The sequence below is a fragment of the Temnothorax americanus genome, unplaced genomic scaffold, assembly GCF_048541705.1.
Source record: "Temnothorax americanus isolate GAGA-0224 unplaced genomic scaffold, ASM4854170v1 Scaffold14, whole genome shotgun sequence".
NCBI classification, from domain to species: Eukaryota; Metazoa; Arthropoda; class Insecta; order Hymenoptera; family Formicidae; genus Temnothorax; species Temnothorax americanus.
In genome coordinates, this window is record NW_027509275.1 from 1,894,905 (window position 1) to 1,920,645 (window position 25,741).

The 25,741-nt window shown below is 41.6% G+C and overlaps 1 protein-coding gene across 3 annotated transcripts in view; it reads left to right on the forward strand.

The window, feature by feature from the left end:
* The window catches only part of Myb (proto-oncogene like protein Myb), a 31,498-nt gene that overhangs the window by 4,041 nt on the left and 1,716 nt on the right, over positions 1 to 25,741 (forward strand). Inside the window, exons 1-9 of one of the 3 annotated variants that reach the window (XM_077401077.1) lie at positions 4,799 to 5,567; positions 19,235 to 19,403; positions 20,169 to 20,333; positions 21,285 to 21,600; positions 21,782 to 22,073; positions 22,153 to 22,556; positions 22,728 to 23,032; positions 23,253 to 23,342; positions 25,196 to 25,324. In XM_077401077.1, the coding sequence (XP_077257203.1) occupies positions 5,461 to 5,567; positions 19,235 to 19,403; positions 20,169 to 20,333; positions 21,285 to 21,600; positions 21,782 to 22,073; positions 22,153 to 22,556; positions 22,728 to 23,032; positions 23,253 to 23,342; positions 25,196 to 25,324 (1,977 nt within the window). In that variant the 5' untranslated portion in view covers positions 4,799 to 5,460. Of the gene's footprint in view, positions 1 to 4,796; positions 5,568 to 19,234; positions 19,404 to 20,168; positions 20,334 to 21,284; positions 21,601 to 21,781; positions 22,074 to 22,152; positions 22,557 to 22,727; positions 23,033 to 23,252; positions 23,343 to 25,195; positions 25,325 to 25,741 lie in introns of those variants that run through there. The other 2 variants (XM_077401078.1, XM_077401080.1) reach the window with 2 other exon arrangements.

Below are 25,741 nucleotides of genomic sequence, written 5' to 3' on the forward strand. Positions count from 1 at the left end.
AGTGATTTATATTTGAAATCGCTCGTTACCAGAATAAAAATCGCAGTACAAAATTTGTGTACAAAAATAAGACGCGGTTTAATAGACGGATCGATAAAATTGTCGACCAGCGAGATGATTCCTCTCGTCGGAGGATCCGCGCAGGAATGCTCGGCGAGAATGGCGAGATTGACCTCTCGGCTCGGTGTCGCCGGCGACCGGCGACCGGCGACGATGTCGACGGTCATCTCGCGCGAGCGCGGAAACAAATGAGAGACAGCTGCCTCGTTCATATAGGAACAGAGGACAGAGAGGCGGACGAGCGGCGGCGACGGGCGAACCCTCCCGGTTTGGTCGGGGGTCGGGGCCCCGTCTCTTTCACCCGTCGCGCGGATGCCGCCGCTAGCCGCTATTCAGCGCGCACGGCGTGCTCGAGAGCGCGCAGGGCAGGGATCGACACCCGGCGACCGACGTGACGCGCCATCGCTTTGCATCGCGTCGCACGTGGCTCTTTAATACGCCGCGCGCCGGTCCCATAATACACAAATTCGATGCAGTTCGGAAAGATGTATATACGAGACCGGAGACGCGCGATGCGTGCGTGGCATGGATATCGCCCCGCGTCATTCTCGACGAGGAGAAGGTCGCGGAAAAAAAACGCGGGCGAAAACACGATCTACTCTGCGGGCAGAATGATTTCTCTTCAACGAAATCGTGTTTACGATTCGCGAATCGAGAAATCTGAATGAGTTTTTGCACTCCAATTGAAAGCCGCTATTATTAGCTACATATTGGATATTATATTAGTCGCTCTACAATTTATTAGTATTTGAAATCATGTATATAGATTTATGTCGTACTTAATATTACAAAAAAGTATTTTATTTAATATAATTTATACTATCTTATATAATATTTAAAAAAGAGTATATAGAGAAATAAAAATAGATATGGATTTTATCGAACAGTAACGACAACTGTGACTGAGCTAAAAATCACCCCAGGTGACTATTCCCAGATTAATATATATATGTATCTACAAAATCTACGAAGGCTGAGTACGTGGCGTCATAGTATAGCAGCATTGACATTATTATTGACATTATTCCTATTTATTAGGATATTACCGCGGAGCACGAACAGAATTATCATTCCTTCTTACGTTGTTAGTATAGGAATAATAATTCTATGTTTGTGTGCTCCGCTGTAATATCCGAGAGCAATGTCATGTAATATTTACATACTTGATATTGCTGGTTTACTCCGATGTCGGAATCTTTCTGCCAATAGACAGCCTTCGATATCCGTAACTCGAAAAGACTTGCATTTGTGAGCTCGTGCTTATATGACATTTTTTAAAATCGCTATTAATGGAATATGCTGGTGAAATTCAGCTTCCTTTTTTTTTGTTTTCGCCGTATAGAAGACTGTTTTCGTGAATAAATCTTCTCGAAATGTTGCACGAAACCTCACCGGGAGCCTCGAACGTTATAATCTTTCGTGGCTTTGTACCGCCGCGGCCGGCAGAGTCCCGTTTCGGTGCTTTGGCCGAACTTCACCGCCGTAATAAACTTCGGCGATTTGCGGACGCGTTGGGTATTAATGCCTTCGAAATTACGGGGTTACCGCGTACGTATAACCCTCGTCCACAGGTCGGTTAGAGATAATCAAATTCGGACTCACAAACAATCGACTGTACGGAAAGCAGACCGTGAACTGGTGCGGTCGAGAGAGAAACAGAGAGGGGAGAAAAAAAAACTTCATTTGCGAGAAAAATAATATTAGAAAAAGTAAAACGATAATTATTTTGCAGCAATAATTTTATTTTCAGGTAAGATTTGGGGTACTGAAACTTAATACTCTGTATATTAATATTTTATCTTTGACGTATCTAATAATGTCACACACAAATGCCCAATCAATTAAATATATTATATAGAAAAATAGTAATTGTGCATTTATATGTATTTGCTACGTATCATAAGTAACTATTCATATCTCTAAGAACCGAATATTCAGTAATCGCAGTCATGCGATCATTTAAGAAAAAAAAAATTCCAGCAGAATTTGAGGAAACGGTCCGCGAGGTTTCTCAAAAATAACAGGTGATTTGCAAAAATCGCGCACAATACCAGACGTTTGTCCGTTATCCGCGAGATCCTCCGGATTCATTATCTTTTTGCCGAGCAGGGTTGACGGCCACTGGCGGTTCTCAGCTGTGTGGAGTCTTGGGCTGGACCGCCACGATCGACGCTCGTCTTTTTATCCCGAATTGAGAACCCGGAAGGCGGGGGGGGGGGCGCCCGTCGTGTTCTTCGTCGAGGAAAACCTGCCCGGGTGTCATGTAGCGACCTGCATCCAATCCGAGGTATCAGCACGGCCGTGTATGTACCTGTGCGCGGCGTCCGCGTCGGTTCTTCATTTTTCTTCCGCGACCTTCTCTCTCTCTCTCTCTCTCTCTCTCTCTCTCTCTTTCTCTCTCTCTCTCTCTCTATTCGTCGTTTCCTCTCGGAATCAGCCGCCGCGCCGTACCGTGCCGCGGAGAATACCGCCCGCCCGGACGCGCGCTTCGTTCTCGCGGTTGCATACATCTCGCAGGAAGTCTTTTCTTCCAGATTTTGCATATTCTTTCAACTTCGACATATGCCGCTCTCAATTTCGAAACGGGTTCCCGGCTTCGAGACGAGTCACGCGACGTCGCCTCCTTTTCGTGATATCTCTCTCTCTCCCTCTCTCTCTCTCTCTCTCTCTCTCTCTCTCTCTCTCTCTCCCCATCTTTCTTTCTTCTTGTCTTTCTCAGCTTCCACATTTTTTCTCGATCACGTTGGCGCACGAATTTCGTAGGTATTTAAAAAGAAATTAATAGCGAGCGTATTTCAGCACAAACCTGCTTTCTATTCAATATCAAAATCTGTTATTTTTACTGACAAACCGTAAATCGTTAATAAATAAGGAGAAAGAGATTTCAAGAAAAAATGTAGCTTCTGACAAGATTTTTATCTTGTCATTATATTAATTTTTTATATGTTTAATGTAATGTCAGGGAGAAATATATTTGGACTCGCCGAAATTCCGGCGCGTTTTTCGTCCCTGATATTCTTCGAAGCGTGATCCGTAGGAGGTTCCATGATTTCGCGCCATCGACCCGCATTTCCCTTGCCGCGGTTCGTCAAGGAATCGATCGGTTCCCAACGCCCAGAACGTGACGGCGTGATCCGATACCGCCGAGACCTTGCGGCTTATCCCGGAGTCCGCAACCCTTCCTCTCATTTCCTCGTCTTTCTCACGTTCTTCTTCCTCGTCAGCGTCGCCGCGATCTCCTCCTCCTCCTCCTCCTTCTCCTTTCTTGCCTCTTCTCTTTCTTTCAATTCTCCTTCTCATCTTCCTTTTCTCCACTTCTCCTTTCTCTTATTTTTCTCGCTGTACCTCTCGTGGGTTAACCGACTTAAAGTTCCATTTACACTGTAGTAAGTTACATAAAAATTGTGCAACAGCATTTTAACAACGGTCTAAATAGGATAACGCTCCTTATTTTTGTTGTTTTGCAACCTGTTATTTTATATTATGACGTTAGAAGAGTAAATGTCGATTTTAATATGGCAAAGTGCAGATTATACCGTAACTGGCGTTGAAAACATTTGTAGAAAACAAGTCGCATTTGACGTCACAAAATTACTTGTTTATGCTATCGATATACCAATTATTTTTTCGTTATATTTATTTCGATCCTGTCGTCCTCGGTTCTGAAATTTCCACGTCGAGACACTCGGCGAGCAGCGGTGTCCGCAGTGTAGCTGTAGCTTAAGGCGTAGTCCGTGAGTTCCAAGGTATACGCCGCTATTAAAGTACATTCCCACAAACAAAGCGCTCCTCTTGTTTTAAGGACACCGCCGTTCAAGGCGTTCAATTCCTTCCGTGCTTTTGAGAGCGGTACTCGCCGAGAAAAAAATTACATCGTGCACAAAATAAATTTGCTGTATGTAAAAACATTATATTTTAATTTTTATAGATATAATAAAGCAATGACAAAATAACAAAACCTTTCTAAATTTTGACGATAAATTCTGGGTGGCAGCGATTTTAATTCGAGCTCCATCGAGCGCAAGAGAGATTTTTAATGTTGTTACGTGTTACGCAAAATGGATTTAACTATACATAGCGTACCCTCTTTTCATAAATTTTGGAAAATTCACTTAAACGGTTTGACAATTCAATCTTAAGGGAACTCGATGGCATTTTCGACAGATTGATTTTATTATCGTGCTCTTTCTGTACGAAATACGTGCAATTCGTCGAAATGGAACTTAACTCGAAAGCGACGTCAGCGCGGCGAGCCTGAGGCCTGAGAACGAATGGATTTCTCAAACACGCTTTCCTCTCGCGCGCCCTTTTCTCCGACTACTTATCGGCGTCGATTGTTATTCCGCATGGCGCACAGGCATCAGGTCGCGCATTGCGTCGTACATCGCCGCCTCTTGCCGGTCGATCGTTCCTGGCGATTCCCCCGCGCCGCGTACGTTCCGAGGCACGTATGCATGTAAGTTCGTAGAGTAGAGACGACCGGACCGGCGCGGCGCCTTCGTTCCACCTCACCCTTCGGACTCTTCGGAGTCGAGATGCCATGCCGGTTTCCTCGTGTGCATTTCCCTCTCTCCTTCTCTCTCTTCCTGTCCCCCCCTTTCTCTCTTCTCGTCTCTTTCTCTCCCTAGGGTCGACCCTTTCTCCTTCTCTCCCCGCCACCGATTCCAGCGTTAGACCTGCCGTTTTCTGTTGCTGCTGCTGCTGCTGCTGCGGTGCTGCCAGCGAGAGTTCCTTCGGATAGCGATCGCCAGTCCGAACTCGACCGCCGTTGAAAGTGGATCGTTCAGCGCGACGCTTCCCCACCGAAATCGCCGAGTGCTGACGCGCGACGCGATACCCATCGGGGCAGTGGAAGTGTTTCGGCGCGTAAACTTTAGCGCCGTTCGCGCGCGCGTCGGAGCGCGCATCCCTCTTCCCGTTTATCGTAGCGTGCTAGGCGTTCACTCCCTCGCGTCCCCAAGGCGACGGATAATTCCTCCGTCCGGTCGGGAGAAGCGAGATTGCGCGCTTTCGGAAAAGACAAAAGCCGGAGAAGGAAGAAAGTGGAGAAGGGATGCGCGTGGCGTGCCGACGCTCGTAGGGGTCTCATTTTGCGCGGGACCGCGGGAAAGCGCGTAAACATGACCGCGTGAGGCGCGGTTCTCCTTTTGCGAGGTAGAGCAAAATTCTCCGGAGACGGAGACGCGCAGCAGGACCGCCGCAATGGATCGCGTCGTTACCTACGCGCGCAGGCGGTAGTGCTCGTAAGCCGGGGGGTGCTCGGAGCATCTACGCGGGCGAGAGGATTTTCATTTATCGCCGAACCCCGCGCGCTTTCTCCCTCGGCTCTGCCCCCTCGTCCGCCATCCCCCCCGTTCCCGTTCTCTCGTCCGCCACCCGCGAGAATCGTCCGCGCCGCTTATGATGGATATATTCTCGACTGGATTGCTCGGGCCGAATGGATTGTCGATCAACAACGAGATAGCGACCTATCACTCGTCCTATTGCTCACCTCCGATCACGGAAGCGTAAGTATAATCGGCTCGAGAGGCCCACGCACGTGTTTATTTATCTGTTCGGTTCTTGTCGCAAAGATCGTACCTGCGGATCGACCTACAAATCGGTCGATAAATATTTCTTGTAGACTTGTGTCGCGATGGGACACGATGAGATGGGGAAGTTTAATTGGAAATTTATTATGGAAGGATTATTAAGAGACGAGAGAGAAGAGAATATTTTAATGGCGTAGCTAGATTTTTGAAACTATCATATTCTTCATATAAAAAAAATATATAATTTGGTATCCCATAAATTCTCGAGGATTTTTTATATTTGAATTCTTACTCCTTTTCTTCACAGTCGGAGATCTTTATAGTTGTTCCATTTCGTCTCCTCGTCTACTCGGATTTCGTTGCTTCTCTATATCGAGATGAATTTAAGATATCAATTTATAAAAATCAGATATTGTAGACCTTTGATTACGACTTTTAAATAATTTAGCAAAATATTCTAGCATATTGGAGATTACAAAAATTTGTTGATTTTACCGTGCTTAATGCTGCTCCGATCTATTTATATTTTTCAAACACGATAACTTTGTACCGCTTCTGGGTACTTTCATCAGCATCAGGCTCTTTTGATTCGTCGCTGTACGAATACGCGCGATATGAGCAGTTAGGTTCGGTATCTTTCGAAATTCTTCCATACGCGTATCGCTCTGAAGAGATTTAAGCGCGACAGATATTATAACGACATCAAAGTCCCTTGGACCAAATATTCAATCGTCAGAGAAAACTCGCCGGTGATATCGCGTATACGAATGCGAGGGTGGAGGGAATGCGCGCGGCATTCCGACAACGGAAATATGACGCAATGATATCAAAGGATATACAGCGTTATCGCGAAGGAGATTATATGAAGCTGGTCTTGGCGCGTATACTTGTTACTCTCATTAGCTTGGCTATAGTGAGTCTTTGTGAAGTACTTCCGCTAGCATTTACCAAGAAATATTTATTAGAATTAAGATGTTAGATTCCCTATTAAATTTTACATTAAATTCTAATAGAGAAAAATATAATACGATCGTATCTTTCCATATTGCTATAATATTTTTATTTACTTTAGTTATTCCAAGAGTGTCTCCAGCTCTTACTAATTGAATTTATGTGTATCTATAAGCAAACTAATATTGGCGTTTATATCGATCTTGTGGTTCAGATTTTTAAAATCTTTTAAAACTTTCCTGGATGCGTTTAATTTTTTAAACGAACATTAAATGCGTTAAGTAGTAAAAGACGATTGTGATCCTGCTCTTGTGCAATTACTTTTACAATATCTCTTGATTATCAAAAATTTCATTTGTTGAATTATTAAATACTTAAAAGATTATTAAAATTGTGGTCAGTAACCATATATATATATACTTTGCTGTATATAATTAAATTGATAAAAATATTTGATTTGGATGAAATTTATATTTTCAGAAATAATGTGATTCTCGATTCACGATTCCTATTTATAAGAATATACGATTAATATCTCTCAAATATCTTGCTATATAACACACTTAAATAAGTATCTTATAAATATGTAATGATATAACATATTATAGGAGATGTAATCGAATGTTTCCCGAACAGAAATTCTTTACTCACGTTGGTTAATTTCTTTTTTAGTGAATTCTTTCATAGCAAAAAAAACTCGAGGGGAGCTATTTGTTGCAGTTTCTCGATATTTGACGTTATATATGTAATTTTAAAAGATTTTCTTTTATCAAAGTTTACTTTACCGTGTGAAAAAACAGTTTCGCTACTTTCTCACTTGATTCCCAAAACGTCTTTTATTTTCAATGGTCGATCGTTCGGAACGTATTTCGGAGAAATTTCAGAGCTTTTCCAAGCGTTTACTATATAAAGTAAACGAGGATAAATTTAAACAGCGTTTAATACAGATACAAGTAATTTAGATAAATAACATGTACGTTATAATAGAAAATTCTTTATGTATTTCAAGAAACTGCGTTCTTTTTAAGACGCCGAAAACTTTCCATTATGTTGCAACGTACCGTTTCAGCCATGTGCCTACCATAGAGACATTTTTTCTGTGAAAAGGAAAGAATGCTTTTTTTCGAGCATGCCGGTAGGTTTCATTTACTCCTTATTATATTTCTCGGTGTGATGCAGTCAACTTAGACGAGAGTTTTTGTCGCTTTAGGTGCACACTGTTAAAAGAAGGCAATTTTTATGGACGTGTAAAAATTGAAAAAATAAAATAAAAATAAATAATGGAACATTTTCGGAAGAAACCATAGTGCTAAATGAATCTTTTATTTTCTGAAAATTCTCCGGTCTGCTTCAAAGGTAGATACAAAGGTAAACGCCATTTTAGTAACAATTGCAATTGTTTCCGTTGAAATGTCAGGTCTGGTATGTATGAGGGACGGGTAAAGGACATGGAAATCTAATACGAGGTAATACCTTGCGAGAGAGATATTTGTTCATCGCCATTTCCGATCCCCAGTGGTTAGGTAGGAAAAGGGGAACAGGGGAAAAAGCTTGACAAGCGTCCGAGGATGAACGGATGGACGGTAGACAAGAATGCTCGGGTAACATCGTGGTTACTCTCGCAGCATGGTACCCGGCAAGGTACATACGAATATCGCGCCGCTCTTCAAAACGCCATTCGCTCAGAGCGAATTTCGAAGCTAAAAGAAACGTGAGGAGGCGACTGTTCGTCTTTTTCGGGCCGGTCGTCCTCGCAGGTTTATACAGTCTCGGCAAGACAAAAGGGGGAGCGGGAGAGACAGGGGGAGACTAGGTTGACTAAGGAGATTTAAACCCGGTTCCAGGTCAATTTTGTGCTGGGAATTTGTGCATCGTTTATTTTGTACCTTTTCGCTCTCTGGGTCCGACCCTGGGGCCCCGGTTCCGTTCCTTTCGTCGAGAAGAATATTCCTTGCGAGAAGTATCCATCATTTTCGTTTTGATTAGACATTTTGCGATGTCCACTTTCCCGCGGGGTTTTTTTTTTGTATTTGCCCGAGAGTTATTGCTTATAAATTCATATGTGAATAAGAACGCTTTGTGCTCGGCTCTGCCCGTCATTCGGATCTCTTTTCGAATATAGAGATCTAACATAAGACTAATATTTTTTATATAAATTGTATATGTAAATTTAAAAATTATTTAGGCTTTAAAATATTTTTTATTTTATCCTGCATTTTTCTCGCATTTTCTTAAATATTCATATATTATTTATTTGCCTATACTTTTACGTTCCGCTTTTATTTTATTAATCCTTAAAAGAAGTTTAGGGATAGATAGGACAAATTCTATGGGAAAAGTTTTTTTTTTTAATAAAGTTTTAAATTTTATGAGCTCGAGCGACTGCCTTCTACGTGATTGCCGAATGTCTCGTTGGTTGAAGGTTCGAAAAATTAAAGGGAACAAAATGGGAGGTCTTTTGCTTAGCAACAGCAAGATTGCCATAAAGGTGGACCCTAACGATTTCACACTTAGCCGAGATCTTGGAGAGGTCATTAAGTTTGCATGCCGAGTACCATTGGGAGGTCAGATATTAGCATAGACTCCGCTACGAAATCAACGAATGGAAAAGGAAGGATGTTAGCTCCACGCAAACACGCAGAGACATGAATGGCTGTTCGGGGTAGATGGAGAGAGGAAAGGAGACGATTTCTGGAGATCTTCCGTCTTCCGACTCTTTCCGTGGATTCCCACGTGGCGTGTATCGAAGTCATTGGCCACGAGGCGGAAATAGCTATTGATACCGCGATACTTACGATAATAATATACGGTTTCCTCTTTCCGAAATAAACCGATCGATTCGCAATAATATAGACTTACGTAGCTTACAAACGTCGAAGTGTATAAAAAATTTAATGTTTCTCGATTGAAAATCTTTCGCGACTTTTATTTTGTCCTTAATTTTTAAATTAAGAAATGTGTTTATAAAATTATTGTATCTAGGTTTTTACCTATGTTATTAATTAATTTTAACTGATCCCTGATCGCCTATCTTTGATGATTATATACTTTCACGATATTTGTCGAGATCGTTCGATATACGTTTTTGCAACGGTACATCGTCAAAGACAGTAAATTGATTAGAAACTTTTCCTCTTTTAACATTAAGACATTTTTAAAACATTTTTAAAACTGCCTGAATTCTCATTAGCTATACATCACTTGCGCGCCCCGGGGGTCCCTACATAAATAGATCGCGTATTATTGTACTCGCGTCGCGTGTGGTCTTTCGGACCGGAGAAAGAGAGAGCTATCCCTGAGCTCGGTCTCGGGGGGTTTACGAATCGTCGGTGAGATCTGTGAGTTCCTCGCCTCGTCATTAGAATTGAAGTCAACGCGCAAAGGGACACGTTTCCCTCAATGGGATATGTCGGAGCGCGCGTTGTGATCTCGGGCATGCGATTAAATTTCTCGAGTTCTACAATCGAATTTAAAACTGAATCGCGCCGACACGTCTGATGCTGGACAGCTGCCGTGCCAGTCGTTGCCCCAAAATTTCGCCGGAATCGGACCGTGTGGGGCGAACCAGAAGAAAGCCACCCTAAAAAAACGTCAAATAACAAATTTCGAAGGGGGTTGCCGACGATATTCGCGACCGGGCCCCTTGAGGAGGCTCCTTTTAAGACGGGATGGACCGCGGCCCTCCGACCCCGCTCTCTCGCAGCCCGTTCCTCTTTCCTTTTCATTATGTTTCGATATCGATTTGGCGCACCGCGCGGGGTCGACGAGACGCCGATCGGCGGGCTCGCAAGGGCGAACTTGATTTCCAGCAGATGCTTGAACTGAAAACGCCCCTAAATAATCTTGTCTAGCAAGCCACTGTACCCACCTTTCGGAGCCTGGCGGGACCAGTCACTCGCATTTATTATCATATTCGATGCGCAATTAATTTAGTACTCAAAATTAGACGAGTATTCAGAATACCAAGACGCCATTGAAATATAAAAGCAAAGATTTAAACGTCATCAGGTATCCAAAAAAATAAAAACTGTATCTGTATATATGTATCTTTTCTATATTACATTTCTAATCAATCAAAGTTGGAAAAATCTTTCTTTTCTCGTAGAATTATTTATATTCTTTGAACATTCTCCTAATCATTGACTAGCTTCTTATGTTTATTGTTTCTATTTTATTTTATCTGTGTGTATCATATTTTCTTTTCATCTTTTTTATATTCTAAGTAAAAATGTATAAACTTATGTTTGTTACTTATCAGAATATAAGAAAGGCACGAAGGTTCACATATTTTAGACGAGATAATTTCCGCGAGGGAATTTTCCTCCCCCTCAGCGAGATCTCCGCGTAATGACACAAAGGACCGCGTTCTGTCTCGATCGCGGAAGATGTAATTTAATCGGATCACAAGCGCACACATTTATACACACACACATACATATATATACATATGGTGCAGTGTGCGCGGATCTTTGGTCTATGTAGACTCGATTCCCACGGTGGAATTAAAGATTCACGAGTGAAAATACCCATCGCACTTGTCATGGGAACGAGCACCGGGTGGCTCGTCCCGATGTACAATCGCCTCGCAATGGGCACGGGGATAAAAGGCGTGGTGTATGGCGACAAGGCGCACCTCGACGAACGAGAGGGATGAAACGCGCGCGCACGTTGCCGAGGGTCTTCCCGCCTTTTTTCACGTCACGGAGGGGTGATGGAATTCGTCTTGTAGACGTGCATGCGTATTATATATATATATATATATATATATATATATATATATATATATATATATATTTTTTATGTGTATGGTAATGAGAGATAGTATGTACACTGGGGTAGATGCACCAGTGAATGACCGGTTAATGCATATTCTTATATATACGTTATCTAAAGAATTGTAGAATAAGCCAATTTTGCTTGTTGAATAATTAATATTTTCGATATGATTCGATTTTATAAGTACTTGATTAAAATTAACTTTATTAAAATCTTTTAATTTTATGAGAAAAAATAAGGTTTCTCTGTCCGAAGTTAATTACAAAAGAGAAATGTTGGATGAAATTGCAAAGAAATAATTAAAAAATATATATAAATAAATAATTTATATATATAGGTATATAAAATCACACTTTTTTTATATGTAAATCGTTATTGAAGTGATATCGTATGCTCATTCTAGAAGGAAATAATTATAAAAAATAGAGATGTATATTATGTAGTCATATTATCTTCGTAATTTTGCTCACGATGACAATACGGTCTCGATGTGGAAATAGGTACTTTCGCCGTTCATATTAGATCGCGGACGCGGATGAATATTTAATTTTCGATACGGCATTAACGCGGAGAGACCCTTGTCGCATACCGTAAACCTGTATTTTCGTGCAACCCCACGGGAACGGGAGAGGAGTGGCGCGATCACTCGATTATCGCCGGCGCGTACGCGCGGCGCGCAACCCTATGTCCGCGCCGGTATATGAGTCACACGGTCGCGATGCACACACGTACATACGTGTTCCTCCTCACATGTGCACGCGTCATATGAGAGCGGGTGCGTATGTTCGGGGAGCGTTCTATTATGGGGAAGTTTGATGGAGCGAGTGCGAGGGCATCGAGGCAGGTGGTAGCCAGATGTCTTTCGGTAAAGACTTCCACCCTGATGTCGTTGGCTGGCTGGCTGGCTGGCCCGCACGGTCCTCGCGCGTATATAAAGTGCACGTGTAGGTAGGTACATACGTATGCTTACCTAGCCGTTTACCCCGGTCGTACTCACGCCGTGCATGTCTGAACCGGCGCAGCGCACGGAATTCATCTCGGCGGCGCGACCCTGTATATGTCTTGCCCCGTGGCCTTCCGCGCCGAGCGATGATCCTTCACGACCGTCTGTAGCGGCCTCATTAAAATACACTGTCCGCCAAACTAGCTGGTTTTCGTGCCAGGAATCTTCCTCCAGCGATTTCGAGTCGATCTGGACGCGCGCGGCGGCGGCGAGAAAACTTTATCGGATCTTCTCTCGCGGCCGGACTTTCACATATTCGGGCTTCGGTATGGAGAAGCGGCCCTGATGTGCGCAAATAATTCTTACCATCGGATTAAAATATTTCGAGGCAATATTTATTTAGCATTGAGCGAAGAATGATACCGCGTCTCGCGTTTCGATCCTTGATTATACTGATCTATCGACGTCTTTGACTTTGACTCTTACATGTAACGAAATTATTAATGGCTTGATCGTTTCTTTTTGGTAAAAGGAATCTTCCGTGTACTCTTTTAACCAGATATTTTAATCGAAACAGGTTCTGCGATGTCAATAACCTTATACTTAGTCAACCGTGAGAGCCACCCATCAGTCTCGTCCATTTCGTAGCAGCGAAAGGGATCATTGAGATGGAAAGAAAGCTTGATTCCGTGGCGACGAAATTTGTTATGACGAGGTTGAAAACAAAAAGATTTTGTTGTCACCATGCAGACATAGTCACATACCTGAAAATGATTTAATAATGTCTCGTGTTAATTAGTGATGATTTACGTCCTCCCTCTCCGATCTGATAACACACAATGATGATTTATGTTCTCTAATCTTCTTCTAGATTTTGCTTTCTATTAAATCAAATTTATTTGCGACGGGTTTTTAAAAATTTTTTTAGTTCTCTTCTTTTTCAATGAAATAAGAATACTATGAAAAATGCTTATTAATTTTTTCAGATGACATATTTATGATTAGTTATACGACACAAGCGGCATTTTTATATTATTGATCAATAATATAAAAATGCCGCTTGTGTCGTACTTATTATAAATATGTCATCTCAAAAAATTATTTTTATATTCGAATATAAAAATAATAAATATTAGTATATTATAATGTATAGGTACATATAATTTAATTTAGAACATTGCACTTCCAAAAAAAATATATTGGCTTCTTAGAAATAAGTAGTTTTAAATAGTCGATACTTCTAAAAAATCAATATATACTCTTTGGAAATACTGGATGTTTTAAATTAAATTTCTACATATTATGATTTCACCGAACACACAATAGGAAACATAATTTTTTTATAACACTTTATTTCACATTGTTATGCGTTACGCTGATATCGGTAATTAACATCAAAGATAACCCATAGTTATACATGGACGGCGACGAACGCAAGAGTGTTCACTCAAGAGAGTGAATGGCACAAATTCCAAAAGCATTTACCTCGGGCCGGCGAGCAATCGGTTCGCGTGACAACTGACAACTCGTGTCATCGGACGCGAGTGTCCTATGACGCCTTGGCGCGGGGGGAGCACGCGTCATCGTAAGCGCCGGTATCTTGGGTGATCGCGAACGAGACCGGGGCGAAGAGGGTGAGACTCACCGGGGCAGCAGCTGACGCCACAGCCATGAACGAACGCTCCCTGGATCCCATACACCTGGTCTCGGACATTAGAAAATTGACGAAAGAGAGAGAGAGAGAGAGAGAGAGAGAGAGAGAGAGAGAGAGAGAGAGAGAGAGAGAGAGAGAGAGAGAGAGAGAGAGAGAGAGAGAGAGAGAGAGGAGAGAGGAGAGAGAGTGAGAGAGGATCAATTGTGTTGCGGGCGTCGCACGCGACCAACGCGGCGGCGGCGGCGGCGGGATCTGTATTTGCGTTGAACCAATATTCCCGTTTCTGTTACGTTCGTCGGGGATGTTGCAACCGGCGCGCGAAGTTCCGCACGGTTCGCTCGATAAGACGTATGAATGCCGCGATCTCATATTTCGCGCGATAAAGAGTCCTCTCAGGAGCTTGGCTTGTTATACGAAAGAAACGGTAAAAACCCGAAGAGTGAAGCCAAAGGAGATGTCTGAACTTTCCATCAGAAAATTTAACGTATAATTAGAGATCTTTGTATGAGATAATCTGAAACATTATAATTATTGGTACAAGAGCAATGTCAAGAAAGCACTCTCCGAATATCTATAAAGAAATCGATATGAAAAATTAGCTTATTAAATTCATTAATTAACGATGACTTCAGCACACTTCGTTACAGCTTCGCGTGCGAAGTTTGTTTTGCCAAGTCGTAATCGCCGATCTCCGCCGCGCGCCGCCGCCGCCGCCGCCGCCGCCGCCGCCGCCGCCGGCGGACTTTTCATATATAAGTACGCGCACGAAGGGACGCCTTGCACGATGACCTTATTGTTGCGTGACGCGCGACAGGCGGAAGCGAGGAGGAAGTAAGGAAAGAAGGAAGAGAGGAGCTAAGGGCGCCCGGTGTGCGTGTGTCGTAAAGGCGAAATGAACGCGTGAGCGCTGAACGTGAACGGAAGAAGTGCGCATGGAAAAAAAAGAGGGGAAAGCTCGGGACTTTGGCAGATGTCCATACCACGGCACGCACGGCCCCGGGGCTTTCTCTCCCGTTCTCACGAGAAGTCAGATCGCCCGGTCTCGCGATATCGTTTTATTGTCTCTGAAATTTAGCGACGTCCATCCGCACCCCCTCGCTCCTCCCTCCAGCATTTTTGGTGAGTCTTGGCTCGATATATCTCTCTCCGCGATAAGCGAATACGTGGATCGTGAAAAGCTCTATTAGTTTGATTATGATTATATGAATTGTATATTATCTAAAAATTTATTATTGACGAACGAATAAACGCTGAGCCTCGTAAATTGACGGCGTGCAACAGCCGATGCCGAATTTATGTCCCGTTCATTATTTGTATTGCGTTAAAGGCTAACTTTCACAGCCTATTGCACATGTCGTGATATACACGGTTATGTACATGTGTATTTTATGTATACCGGAGCTATAAAGCTGTTGAAGAAGGAAATTTTTGCACGGTGACAAAAGAGACACGCCGTTCATCTTCATAGATAAGTAAGCAGCTGTTAGCGGCACCTGCTTCTGTTGTCGCCTCTCGGGTAAAAGCTACTACCGATAAATTTACCCGAATATTTTATTTGACACATTGCCGAAATAATCGAAGGACGAAGGATGTCCCTTTATCGTCATCGTGTTCTCGCGTTGCTGTATTTTCTCATTTCAATAACAAAACAGGCTTTAAGAATAAATATTTTCCAACTGCTTTTGCTGTCCGATTAGTGTGGTAATTTTTCAACACCTGACATTGCGCGAAGTCTTTTATATTCGTGTCATAGAAATTCTAATTTTTCACGTCGCAGTATAAAATTTTAGATAATGTGAGTATTTTAATTATCTAAAAATTTATTTGTATATTTAATTATATTTAAAGAGATTTGACTTTATTTAACTTAAATTAAATTTTTATTTTGCGTATGCAAATATATATAGACTTTTTCATTGGTTACCTTCTGCTTATTTCGAATCTGATTAGAATATCTCATCTGTCCACTATATCTCTTCAGGTAGAAGACGTTTCCGTTCGCTATAATCGAGACCGCGATTAAGCCGGTGTGTTTTCGCGAATGATGAAGAATGTGGAAGAGGTCCTTTTTTAGACACGCCACGTGCCTGAAGGATTTAAATTCGAAGAAGGCGCGGCGGTTAGGAGTTCCGCGAAGACGAGAACCTTTACGTAACTTGCCGGGAATTCTTGTGCTAATTTGATATCTCTCTTATTAACAAGAATTAGTGACGACTGTGCGCAGTTCCTCTATAGCGAGGACATCGTAAATGTTACGCGTATAAGAATTCCTGATACTTTCACGTCTATTCCTGAAAAACTGTCGATTTATCTAAAGAAATTCTTATCTCACGGTTCTCTTTGTTTTTAATTGTGAATTTAGAAATTCTTGCACACATGGTTTTTCTTTGTTTTTAACCCTATTCACTCCAACGTTTTTTTTTTTTGCTCTTTTAATCCTTGCATCATAACTCACGAACGAATTGACCATTAAATTTCGTCAATTCGTTCGTGAGTTATGATGCGAGGATTAGAAACTCTTGGGACACGAAAGGGCATGATTGGAGTGAATAGGGTTAATTTTATGCTCGTCCTGCAAAATTAATTTTTTTTATTCCATGGCGAAGTCTGCAGTAAGTTGGGGAAAAGTCTATATTAAGCACCAAAAATATACAAACAAATAACTGTGACTTTAATATTATTATTCAGATAGAAATTACGACGACTGCGAATATTGCGACGCTTTCTCGATACATTTCGTTACAGCGGCATTTCCGCTTTACCTTCTCTCACGTGCACCTTACACTTAAGTATTCTCAGACTCTTAAGTATTCTCGAAACATTGCTTCGCATCGTTGTAAGTTGTAAACATAATATGTACACCTGCGGAGAGACGATATTCTTTGCAGATTAATAAAAAGTTGCGGGACATGGCGCTACCGAAACTTATCATCTAAAAAATCGACTATAATTACTTAGTCGAAACGTACGATTAACATCTTAATTGACTTGATTCATCGTTTCGTGGATTGCGGCTCTTACGTTCTCAATTTATTGGCACGACGACTCGGTTTTTAATCGGTATGTACGTACATTCGATAAAACGAGGTTTTTTTTTTTATTGCTCGACGCAATTATATAATATTACTCGGGTGCTAGCGCTCGTTGTACCAAGCAGCCGCGTCGTTATTAAGAGAGCCTCTTTCTTCGGACGTATAATCAAACGGGAGTGGTGTCGTTTTAGCCTGTTTGCATTCCATGGTGCTAGACCGGCGTTCGCGATGACGTAACACTTCATCTTTCGTATCGTCTATACAATAATGCGTAGCAACTACTTACGCGACGTGAAATAAATCGCGTTGGAATCGCGCGCCATATTTCGCACGCGCCAAATTATCACGCGCATCACCCTCTGCCAATTAAAAATATACGGTAAAAGTTAACAAATTATTTTCCACGAAGAATTAATTTTTTAAGCGCAAAATATCCCTGTAGGTATGACATTTCTTTGTCAATATATGACAATTTTCTTTCATTCTGCGATATTTATGATAAACCTGATTGAAATAGGGGGTTCATTAGGGGCGAGGACGTCTCGATCGATGGCGCCCGGCATGTATGAAGCGACGATAGGAACCCCGGGCCATCTGCAGCACACATATGTTTACGGCACACGCATACGTTCCGCGGGTGCTGCGTTGCTATCGCGTTGCATAAGCTAACTATATCTTCAGTCGCTCACCCCGGACTCTCCCCGGCGTATGCAGCTGTTAGGGGCGAGGGAAAGGGGAAAAAGCGAGGGTGAAGCAGATTGCACGGCACGTACCGAGGAGCATTCGACATTGCCTTCTGTTCTCGGACGCATTGTTATTCGGCGCGACCTATACCTCTGTGAAATTCACACCCCCGGAATTCACGGAAATTAGAATTTTGCGATTCAGAATTTAATCGTCGATGTAATCGAGAAATTGGGTTCTGGCTTCCCCGAAGGATCCTAGAGAATCTTCGATCCCGTTTCCGAAAGAGTTCTGACAATTGACACGTAAAACGATGAAAAATTATATATATACTTGTGTAAATGACAGCACACTATTAAATTCGTAGTATCAAATTGTACTCAATTTGAGTTATTTTTAATCATTCCCATAGGTCGCCACTACTCATACTCAATATATCGTTAACTGAACAATGAAATTAAAATAATACTGTTTTGTATATTAAAATAATAAATTTCGACACATATGGTAGTTAAAAATAAGATGTTAGTTAACTCACGATATTGACTTAAATTTCATCTTTAAGGAAGGGAACGCGTGTTCATTTCTTTGCAGGATGTTATTAGCAACATTTAAGGAAATTACATTAGTAGAATTTAATTTCCCACTTTCTACCAATTTCTACGTTATTAATACTGAGTACGAGCTATTCCAAAAATAAATGACGACGACGGCGGGTTTTTAATGAAGTTAAATAAATTGTATATATATGTGCGCCTTTAGTCTCTTATGACTTGATCGTTCCAACGATGGTAAAAAAAAAGTAAAGTTAAAGTAAAAGATGGACTCTCTTGATTGGGGGGGGGGTGGTTGGGGAAGTATGCGAAGGATTCAAAAGCCCAATAAAGAAGAGCTCCAATTACCTGCGTACGAAACGTGACGGGAAGTCGCGGAGCGAGGGAGGCTCAGGTCGTTTGTAACCGCAAAAAACCGGCGTTTTCGCGGTCAGAATTGCCTCCCGAATCGCGATAGGGTGGCGAAATTAGGAGAGGGCGGCGACGATAAAAGTCGAGCGACGAAGAAGAAGAAAAAGGGAGGAAGAGTAGTGGGACGGGAAGGATACTCAGCCATCCGTGATTTCCCGTCTCAACCGTTACTTCCCGGATAGATAGAAGATATTCACTGAAGCTTCCGTATTCGACTTTTGTGTCGTGGAGTCCTGATTCGGGTGATTACGAGTGAACGTTACGGGAAGGAAGACGCTCATTTCCCTATATAGGACCATATTATTAGCAATATTTATAGGAAATTACGCTGACAGAATCTAATCCCCGACTTCCTATACTTTTTTACCTGTGTTATTAATGCTAAGTTTATAAAAATCGAGTACTTTTTATCTTTTTTTCATCAATGTATGCAATAAAACCTGACGCGTGCCACGTTGCTGTGTTATCTGTATCCGATGAGAACAAATCAAATCTCGCAGAGGCTTGCGGTTAATATTGAGAGTATCTAGAGATGATTTTTTAAACTTATTATACTGAAAAAATTATTCATGCGTTTCCCTGCGGTGTTTGCTTTGACACGAGTTACCTCACTTCTATGTTATTGGTTGTCATTCCAGGTCCCGATCTGGTTACGACTCTAGCAGCGGTGGAGAGTCCGACAACGAGTACAGCACACCGGCTAGTCATGGCAATCAAGTACAAAATCAAGCGTCCAATCAAATTCCCGCAAACATCAGTTACGGACAAGGAAAACACATAAATAAAGGACGTTGGACCAAAGAAGAAGTAAGTTTGTCACATATGTCTTTTCCGTTATCTAATACTAAATGGTCAGAATAGTTTTTTTCTGTTTCTTCTCGATCTTCGCAAAGGATATAGTGTATCACGATTTTATTTACCCGGTTTTTTTACTTTGAAATGTGTTTTTGATTTTTGCTTCACACACAGTGGAATAATATTTTTCAATACAAAGTTTTTCATACGTGGAAGGATTGAACCTGGATCTTTGAGTCAGTCTATCGAGAATCAATCAGTCCATCGAGAAAAACTTTAATGTTTAATAATGGATCTTAATAATCGCAATAAAATAAATTTTTTTGCGAATTTTGCTATCTGTCCAGAAAACTCTCCCGGCTGATCTTTTAAATTTACATCAATTCCGGCTGTACCTTTTTATACTCCAGGCACACGTATTGTTACATGTATCGCTTCCATGTAGCAAGTTGAGGGACAGGAGGACGGGGGAAAACAATGAACATACGGATCCCCCTTTTCCCCCAAAAAAATGTCCACCCCTCGTATTTTCTGCAGCGAGTTGCGTCGTCGTGTTGGGAGGCAGATGCCTCGGTTACCCCATAGAACATAAGGGTGCACTTACACGGCTTCACGTGGGAAAGCCTACGAGGGTCGATCGATCTCCCATGCGTCCGTCCGTCCGTCCGTCCTTCCTTCCTCGTTTCGTGCATTTAAGGCGCGCGAATAAAACTTACCGTGGGCAAGGTGGAACGAAATATTTTTCGCTTTTCTACACGTCGCTCTTCCTTTTTGCAGGACGCTTTATTGAAACAGCTAGTGAGCAACGCGGAACAGCAAGGCACTGGTCTGCGATGGGACATTATAGCTGGCCAGTTCCCGGATCGGAGCGACGTACAGTGCCAACAGAGATGGGCGAAGGTCGTGAACCCGGAGCTGGTCAAGGGCCCGTGGACGAAGGAGGTGGGCAGCTTTCGCTAACGTCCGATCCTCATCATTCCCGAAAAACCTTTCCCGAATTTTTATCAATCTTCGATAATCTTACACCTGAATACACACGTACGATAGAATGCATACGTATATCTAATACAATCAGACTTGGATTCTCTTATGCAACTCCAGAATTACTGAATCGTTTCGCAGAACAGAAGTTATTAAAGTTCCGAAAAGGAACCAGAGTTTCTCTCCCGAAACCGAATGTTTTTCTCGCGTTGTTAGGACGACCAAGTACCGTATCGATGTCCTGAGGCGATCACGTTTTAATCGAGTTTTTCTAATGCTGGGTAGCATAGCGTTGTTGTACGGCACTGCCGCATACCACCTACACGAGGCGAACCGCATACAGATATAAGGATCCCGGTATTCGTGTCCGCGGCGCTCGCCTCGGTGGGATATGCAATAAGAAAAAGCTTGGGTCGCGGTGATGCTGCGTCGCCGTGCCAGTGCACTTGGCAACAGCCAAGGGCAAGTAGCGCGACTCCGCGAATCGCGTACGCGTACGTGCGATTATGGCGTTTCCCACTGATATCCCTTGGTCGAGATACCTGCTCGGTATCCCCTTATACTTGCATATATATCGAGTGTCATTCTGACAAATCAGATTATTTACGATTATACACGTGTAGAGGATGTGATACGTTCAGGGGGCGTAATATCTTTCTCGAAATTACATTTTTTGACCGGAGAAAGCTGACTAAATCGTATTTCGGTTATTTCATTATCGAATTATTATCGAATAATATTTTATTAGTTTTAAAAAGATTTGCATATTGTATTCATATATTAAAAGGAGCGATTTAAATGCAATGTAAATAATGCGTACGAATTTCTTGCTGCTTGCCAAAGATTTTCTTAAGATATCTCATATGAATACACATTTCTTTATGATATTTTATAAACTTCTCTGTTTTACAGGAAGATGAGAAAGTGGTGGAACTTGTAGATAAATATGGCCCGAAAAAGTGGACGTTGATAGCGAAGCATCTTAAAGGCCGGATTGGCAAACAGTGTCGAGAACGATGGCACAATCACTTGAATCCGGAGATAAAGAAAACAGCATGGACGGAGGCTGAGGATAAGGTAATCGTCGAGGCCCATCGTAGGGTCGGCAATCAATGGGCAAAGATCGCTAAGCTTTTGCCGGGCAGGACTGACAATGCTATTAAAAATCATTGGAATAGTACGATGAGAAGGAAATATGAAGGCGAAGAAGGAAGAACTGCGACCAAAGGTACTATTTACGGGCGATTACGAATTTTGATGCAGTAATGTCGTAACAATATAAATTTTAACCTAATAAATGTAAATTATGTTCTTCGTCGTTGAACTGTACGTAATGATTCTGTTTATAATGCCATGCAGTTAGACTCGATAGAACACGGCGAAAAATGAACGAAACTTACTGTATTTAGGCAGAAGCAAGAGAAAAAATACGCAAGGCACTACCGCAAGGGATCCGCTTCTTCTGGAAGATGAACAGAGTCAGATGAAGGCCTCGACTAGCAGTTCAACGGCGGGTAGCTCTTCGCAGACTCTCAACCTCGAGTCCATTGATTGGATCAGAAATTGGGAACAGCATGTTGCAACGGGATACCACAACGCGCTACAGCTAAACAGGCATACACACGACGATGAGAAGTGCGCATCTCCGTCGAAAAGGGAATCTTCACGAGCCAAGGCCGAGACAGCCTCGCTAGTACCCAAGTATGTTGTCTTTGAAACGAACGACGTGATGTCCATTTATCTCCCGACAGCTTTTAACATTTTTCTTTCTTCTGCGTAGATATTTCAACCTGCAACAAATATCAACCGAGACATCCGGTTCGAAGAGCTCGGAGATAAAGCTGATGCCGATGCCCGACTTGGAAGATATACCCGAGCAGCACGTGGAGAAGAAGAGTCAGCCGCCTATATTACGCAGGCGCAAAAACGCGCACAGTTTGCTGCAGAGGATAGACATCTCCGACAACGGGAATCAGTCGGATTACATCATAACGAGCCAACAAGTGCAAACGGGAAACACCACCCCCTCGACTCCTATCAAACAACTTCCGTTCAGTCCTTCGCAATTCCTCAACAGTCTGAGCCCGTCGGAGACGTCGTGGCCGCGCGCGAGTACGCCCAAGGCAAGCAGTCCTGGTCCGCTTACGACTCCACAGCCTACCGGTTTTCGACGAAGTCAAAATGGTACACCCCTTTTAGGATATACTTGTATGTGTCGCACTACGAGTTTCAAACGAATCGTAAATTCGCATATTTATTATTTCTTAGTCGCCACGTAATCTCTAATGCTTTTATGTGTAGGACATTTTAAACAAATAAAAGATTTTTCTTAGGATTGTTTTGTCACTCTTACAGACGGTATTACACCAAGAACACCAACGCCGTTCAAAAACGCTCTTGCTGAGCTCGAACGACGAAGCGGAACGGCACAGTTGCCCTCTACTCCTAGTCGCCTGGACGCACTGACCGAAATAATAAAGCAGGAGGTTGAAAACGAGGCTGGAACAAGTACGATTCAGGAAGATTCGGGCTACAACAGCATGATACGAAGGCGCGGTAAAGAGAACAGTGCTCCAGGAGGGAAGCGCGCGCGGAAGGCTCTTTGTCAGGCTTGGGCATCTCAGGATAGTTCCGACATTAGTTTCCTTGTGGAAACACCAGTATGTTGGCCAGACAATTGCTCGAGGCAAATCACGTTGCGTTCAATGAACACGAAAGTTACAAGTAATCAGCTTCTACGAAATGCATCTCACTTGATAAATCTAGAAATATACGCCGTTCACAATTTAATGATATTCTAATTATTATGTTCATTGAACGCACTCATAAATCTCGAGAAATTTGAGACAAACGGATAATAATATATATCTTTTATCGTAGAGTAAAAGTTTGGAGACTTCCACACTGTTCTCACCCGCATCTATGGCATTGGAAGATAGCTTTTTGACGGCAGGAACCAGTCCTACAAAGGTAGAGCAACGTACTCAAAATCAAATTCAAATTCATGATCAACCCGCCCTATCCTGGTATTATTCTCGTACCAATCGTCCTTAGACACGCTAGCCGGCCTTCTAACTTTTCTTTCAACGCTATGTCTTTGTACTTGAATTTTTTGCCTGTATCTTCACATCTCATTTATATAATGCTTCTTATTCATTATTTGAGGACAAAATCCAATTAGCGCAGAAGATATCGATAATTCTTTATTATTTTTTTCTTCTACTGCTATTTGTATTCCTTTCGTCGCTTAATATTGCCCAATCCAAAGATTATTAATTCTTGTTAATTTTAGGTATATAAACTAACATTAAGGTCACTCGATCTATTTATTGAAACTTATACCAGTGCCGAGACCTTGGCCGTTAATTATTTATATTTATTTAATATTACTATTAATTTTTTTTATTATTTTTTAAAACTATAAATATTAATTTATACGTCGAAAATGAGAGAAAACGTTCATGTTATTTAATCGTGACCAATAGAAAAAAGCATTTAAATTTATTTATGCTCATACCTTTGTGACAGACATTTGTTGGTCTTGCAAATTGTGGTCATTTTTTTTTATATCTTTTGCCCGAAGAATTAAATTATTAATTATTTCGTTGTAAGGTTGTACATATAATCGGCACGTGACCGATCTTGTTTCGTTTTTGTTTGCTTCAGTCTTAACTTCGCTGAGAATGGATTCTGACAATGAATCGCAAATGTACTAATATATTAATGACGTTGTGCTTGCAAAATATGCGGCAGTAGCATGAGAAAGGGGTATCGTACTATAGATCCTACGTAAATTTTATCATTTCAAACAACATGTTAACATCCATTCCATGTCAGATCTTCGTCCTTTAAAACGAATCCTCGATGTAGCCCTGCACGAGCGTAATGTTTTTGAAATATTTTTATTATTATTTATATTTAAATAATATATATGTAAATATTTATATTATTTATATGTACTTGTTTTCTTCTTTTTTTTTTAATGATATATTGAGTTGTCGCATGTTAATTGCATACACTAACTAATAAATTGCATTACACTAACTGAAATCGTTTTCCTTATACAGGCCTGGCCTAGCGTACCAAAGTACCTCAATCTTTTCCCAATCCAAAGATATTTATGCGGGATATCCAGTCGAGAACAACCCTAGCGCGCGAATCTAAAATGTGAAGGCCTAGTCTCTTTTTTTTCTTCTTTTTACTTGGACATTTGTTCAACTTGACTAAAGTATCACGAGTTTTCCCATCTATCTTTTTCGAGTCCTTTTTCCTTTCTTCGGAAAAACAATTTCAGAGAGATCTTTTTTCACTTTCCTTATCATACAAAAGTTCAGTATAATTCAGAAAATTCAGCGTAAAAGTAATCAAGATTCTTAAATTATAGTTAGATAAGTTGAGAAAGTGTCTCGAGATGTGAAATCTTGAGCTCATAGACAGGGAGTGATATACAAACAAAAGTCCTTGCCCAAAATCAGCCTTTACGCCCTCACCTAAGAGCCTAGTCATTCCACAAATTGTGGGCAGTCTTCTTCTTTTTCTTTTTTTGCTCTTTCTCTCTTCCTCTGGAAAAGGCGTTGAACGAGAAAGGAGAACACAACGAGATGTATCGTTGCAAATTCCTTTATCCTCGAAAAATACTTCGATCTGTCTCTCTTCGTCAATTATTTGCGAGTCTCAAGTCGTTTTCCTCTCTTTCTTTTTCCTCTCTCGCACTCCTTATATTCACTCTTCGAAATATAAAGCCAATTCTATTGTTTCTTTTTTTTTTTTTCTAAAAACATCTCTTATTTGCCGGCTGTAGCTAGTGTGTCTATCCTTTCCAGACTCCTCACGACTTTACGTCCGTACAACAACGGAAGCCGAATGCCAAGAGAGCGATCACGTTTGACGCATTCGACAGTCCTTATTGTATCTTCAGCCCTCTGCCTCTCAGGCCGGTAAAACGCACCAAGGTGAGTTCCTTGTTTAACACTTTGTCTTTTTTCACGCAGGTCGCGCACTTATAAACGTTAATTTCATCGAGCTTTAAAATCTATTTTACAGAGACAATTAGTTGACTGATTGCGGCTAACTGTAAATTGTGTCTAATATTGTATGTTTATATCACAGCGAATATTGAATTTTATGTCTGTGATTGCGTACGTTGCCAAGTAGAATATTCTACCCCGATAGGAAAAGATCTATAAGATTGTATGACGAAATCTGGATAAAATTTAGTAATTTTTAAATGTTATAACATGAAATATTAACGTAATCAGTATGGCAAAGTTTTAAATAAAGAATCCATCGGTTTTCGTCGGATATCCATGGAACAAGTCTGCGTATTTGTCCGCATTCGAAAATTGTCGCGGAATTGGTCAAACGTGAGC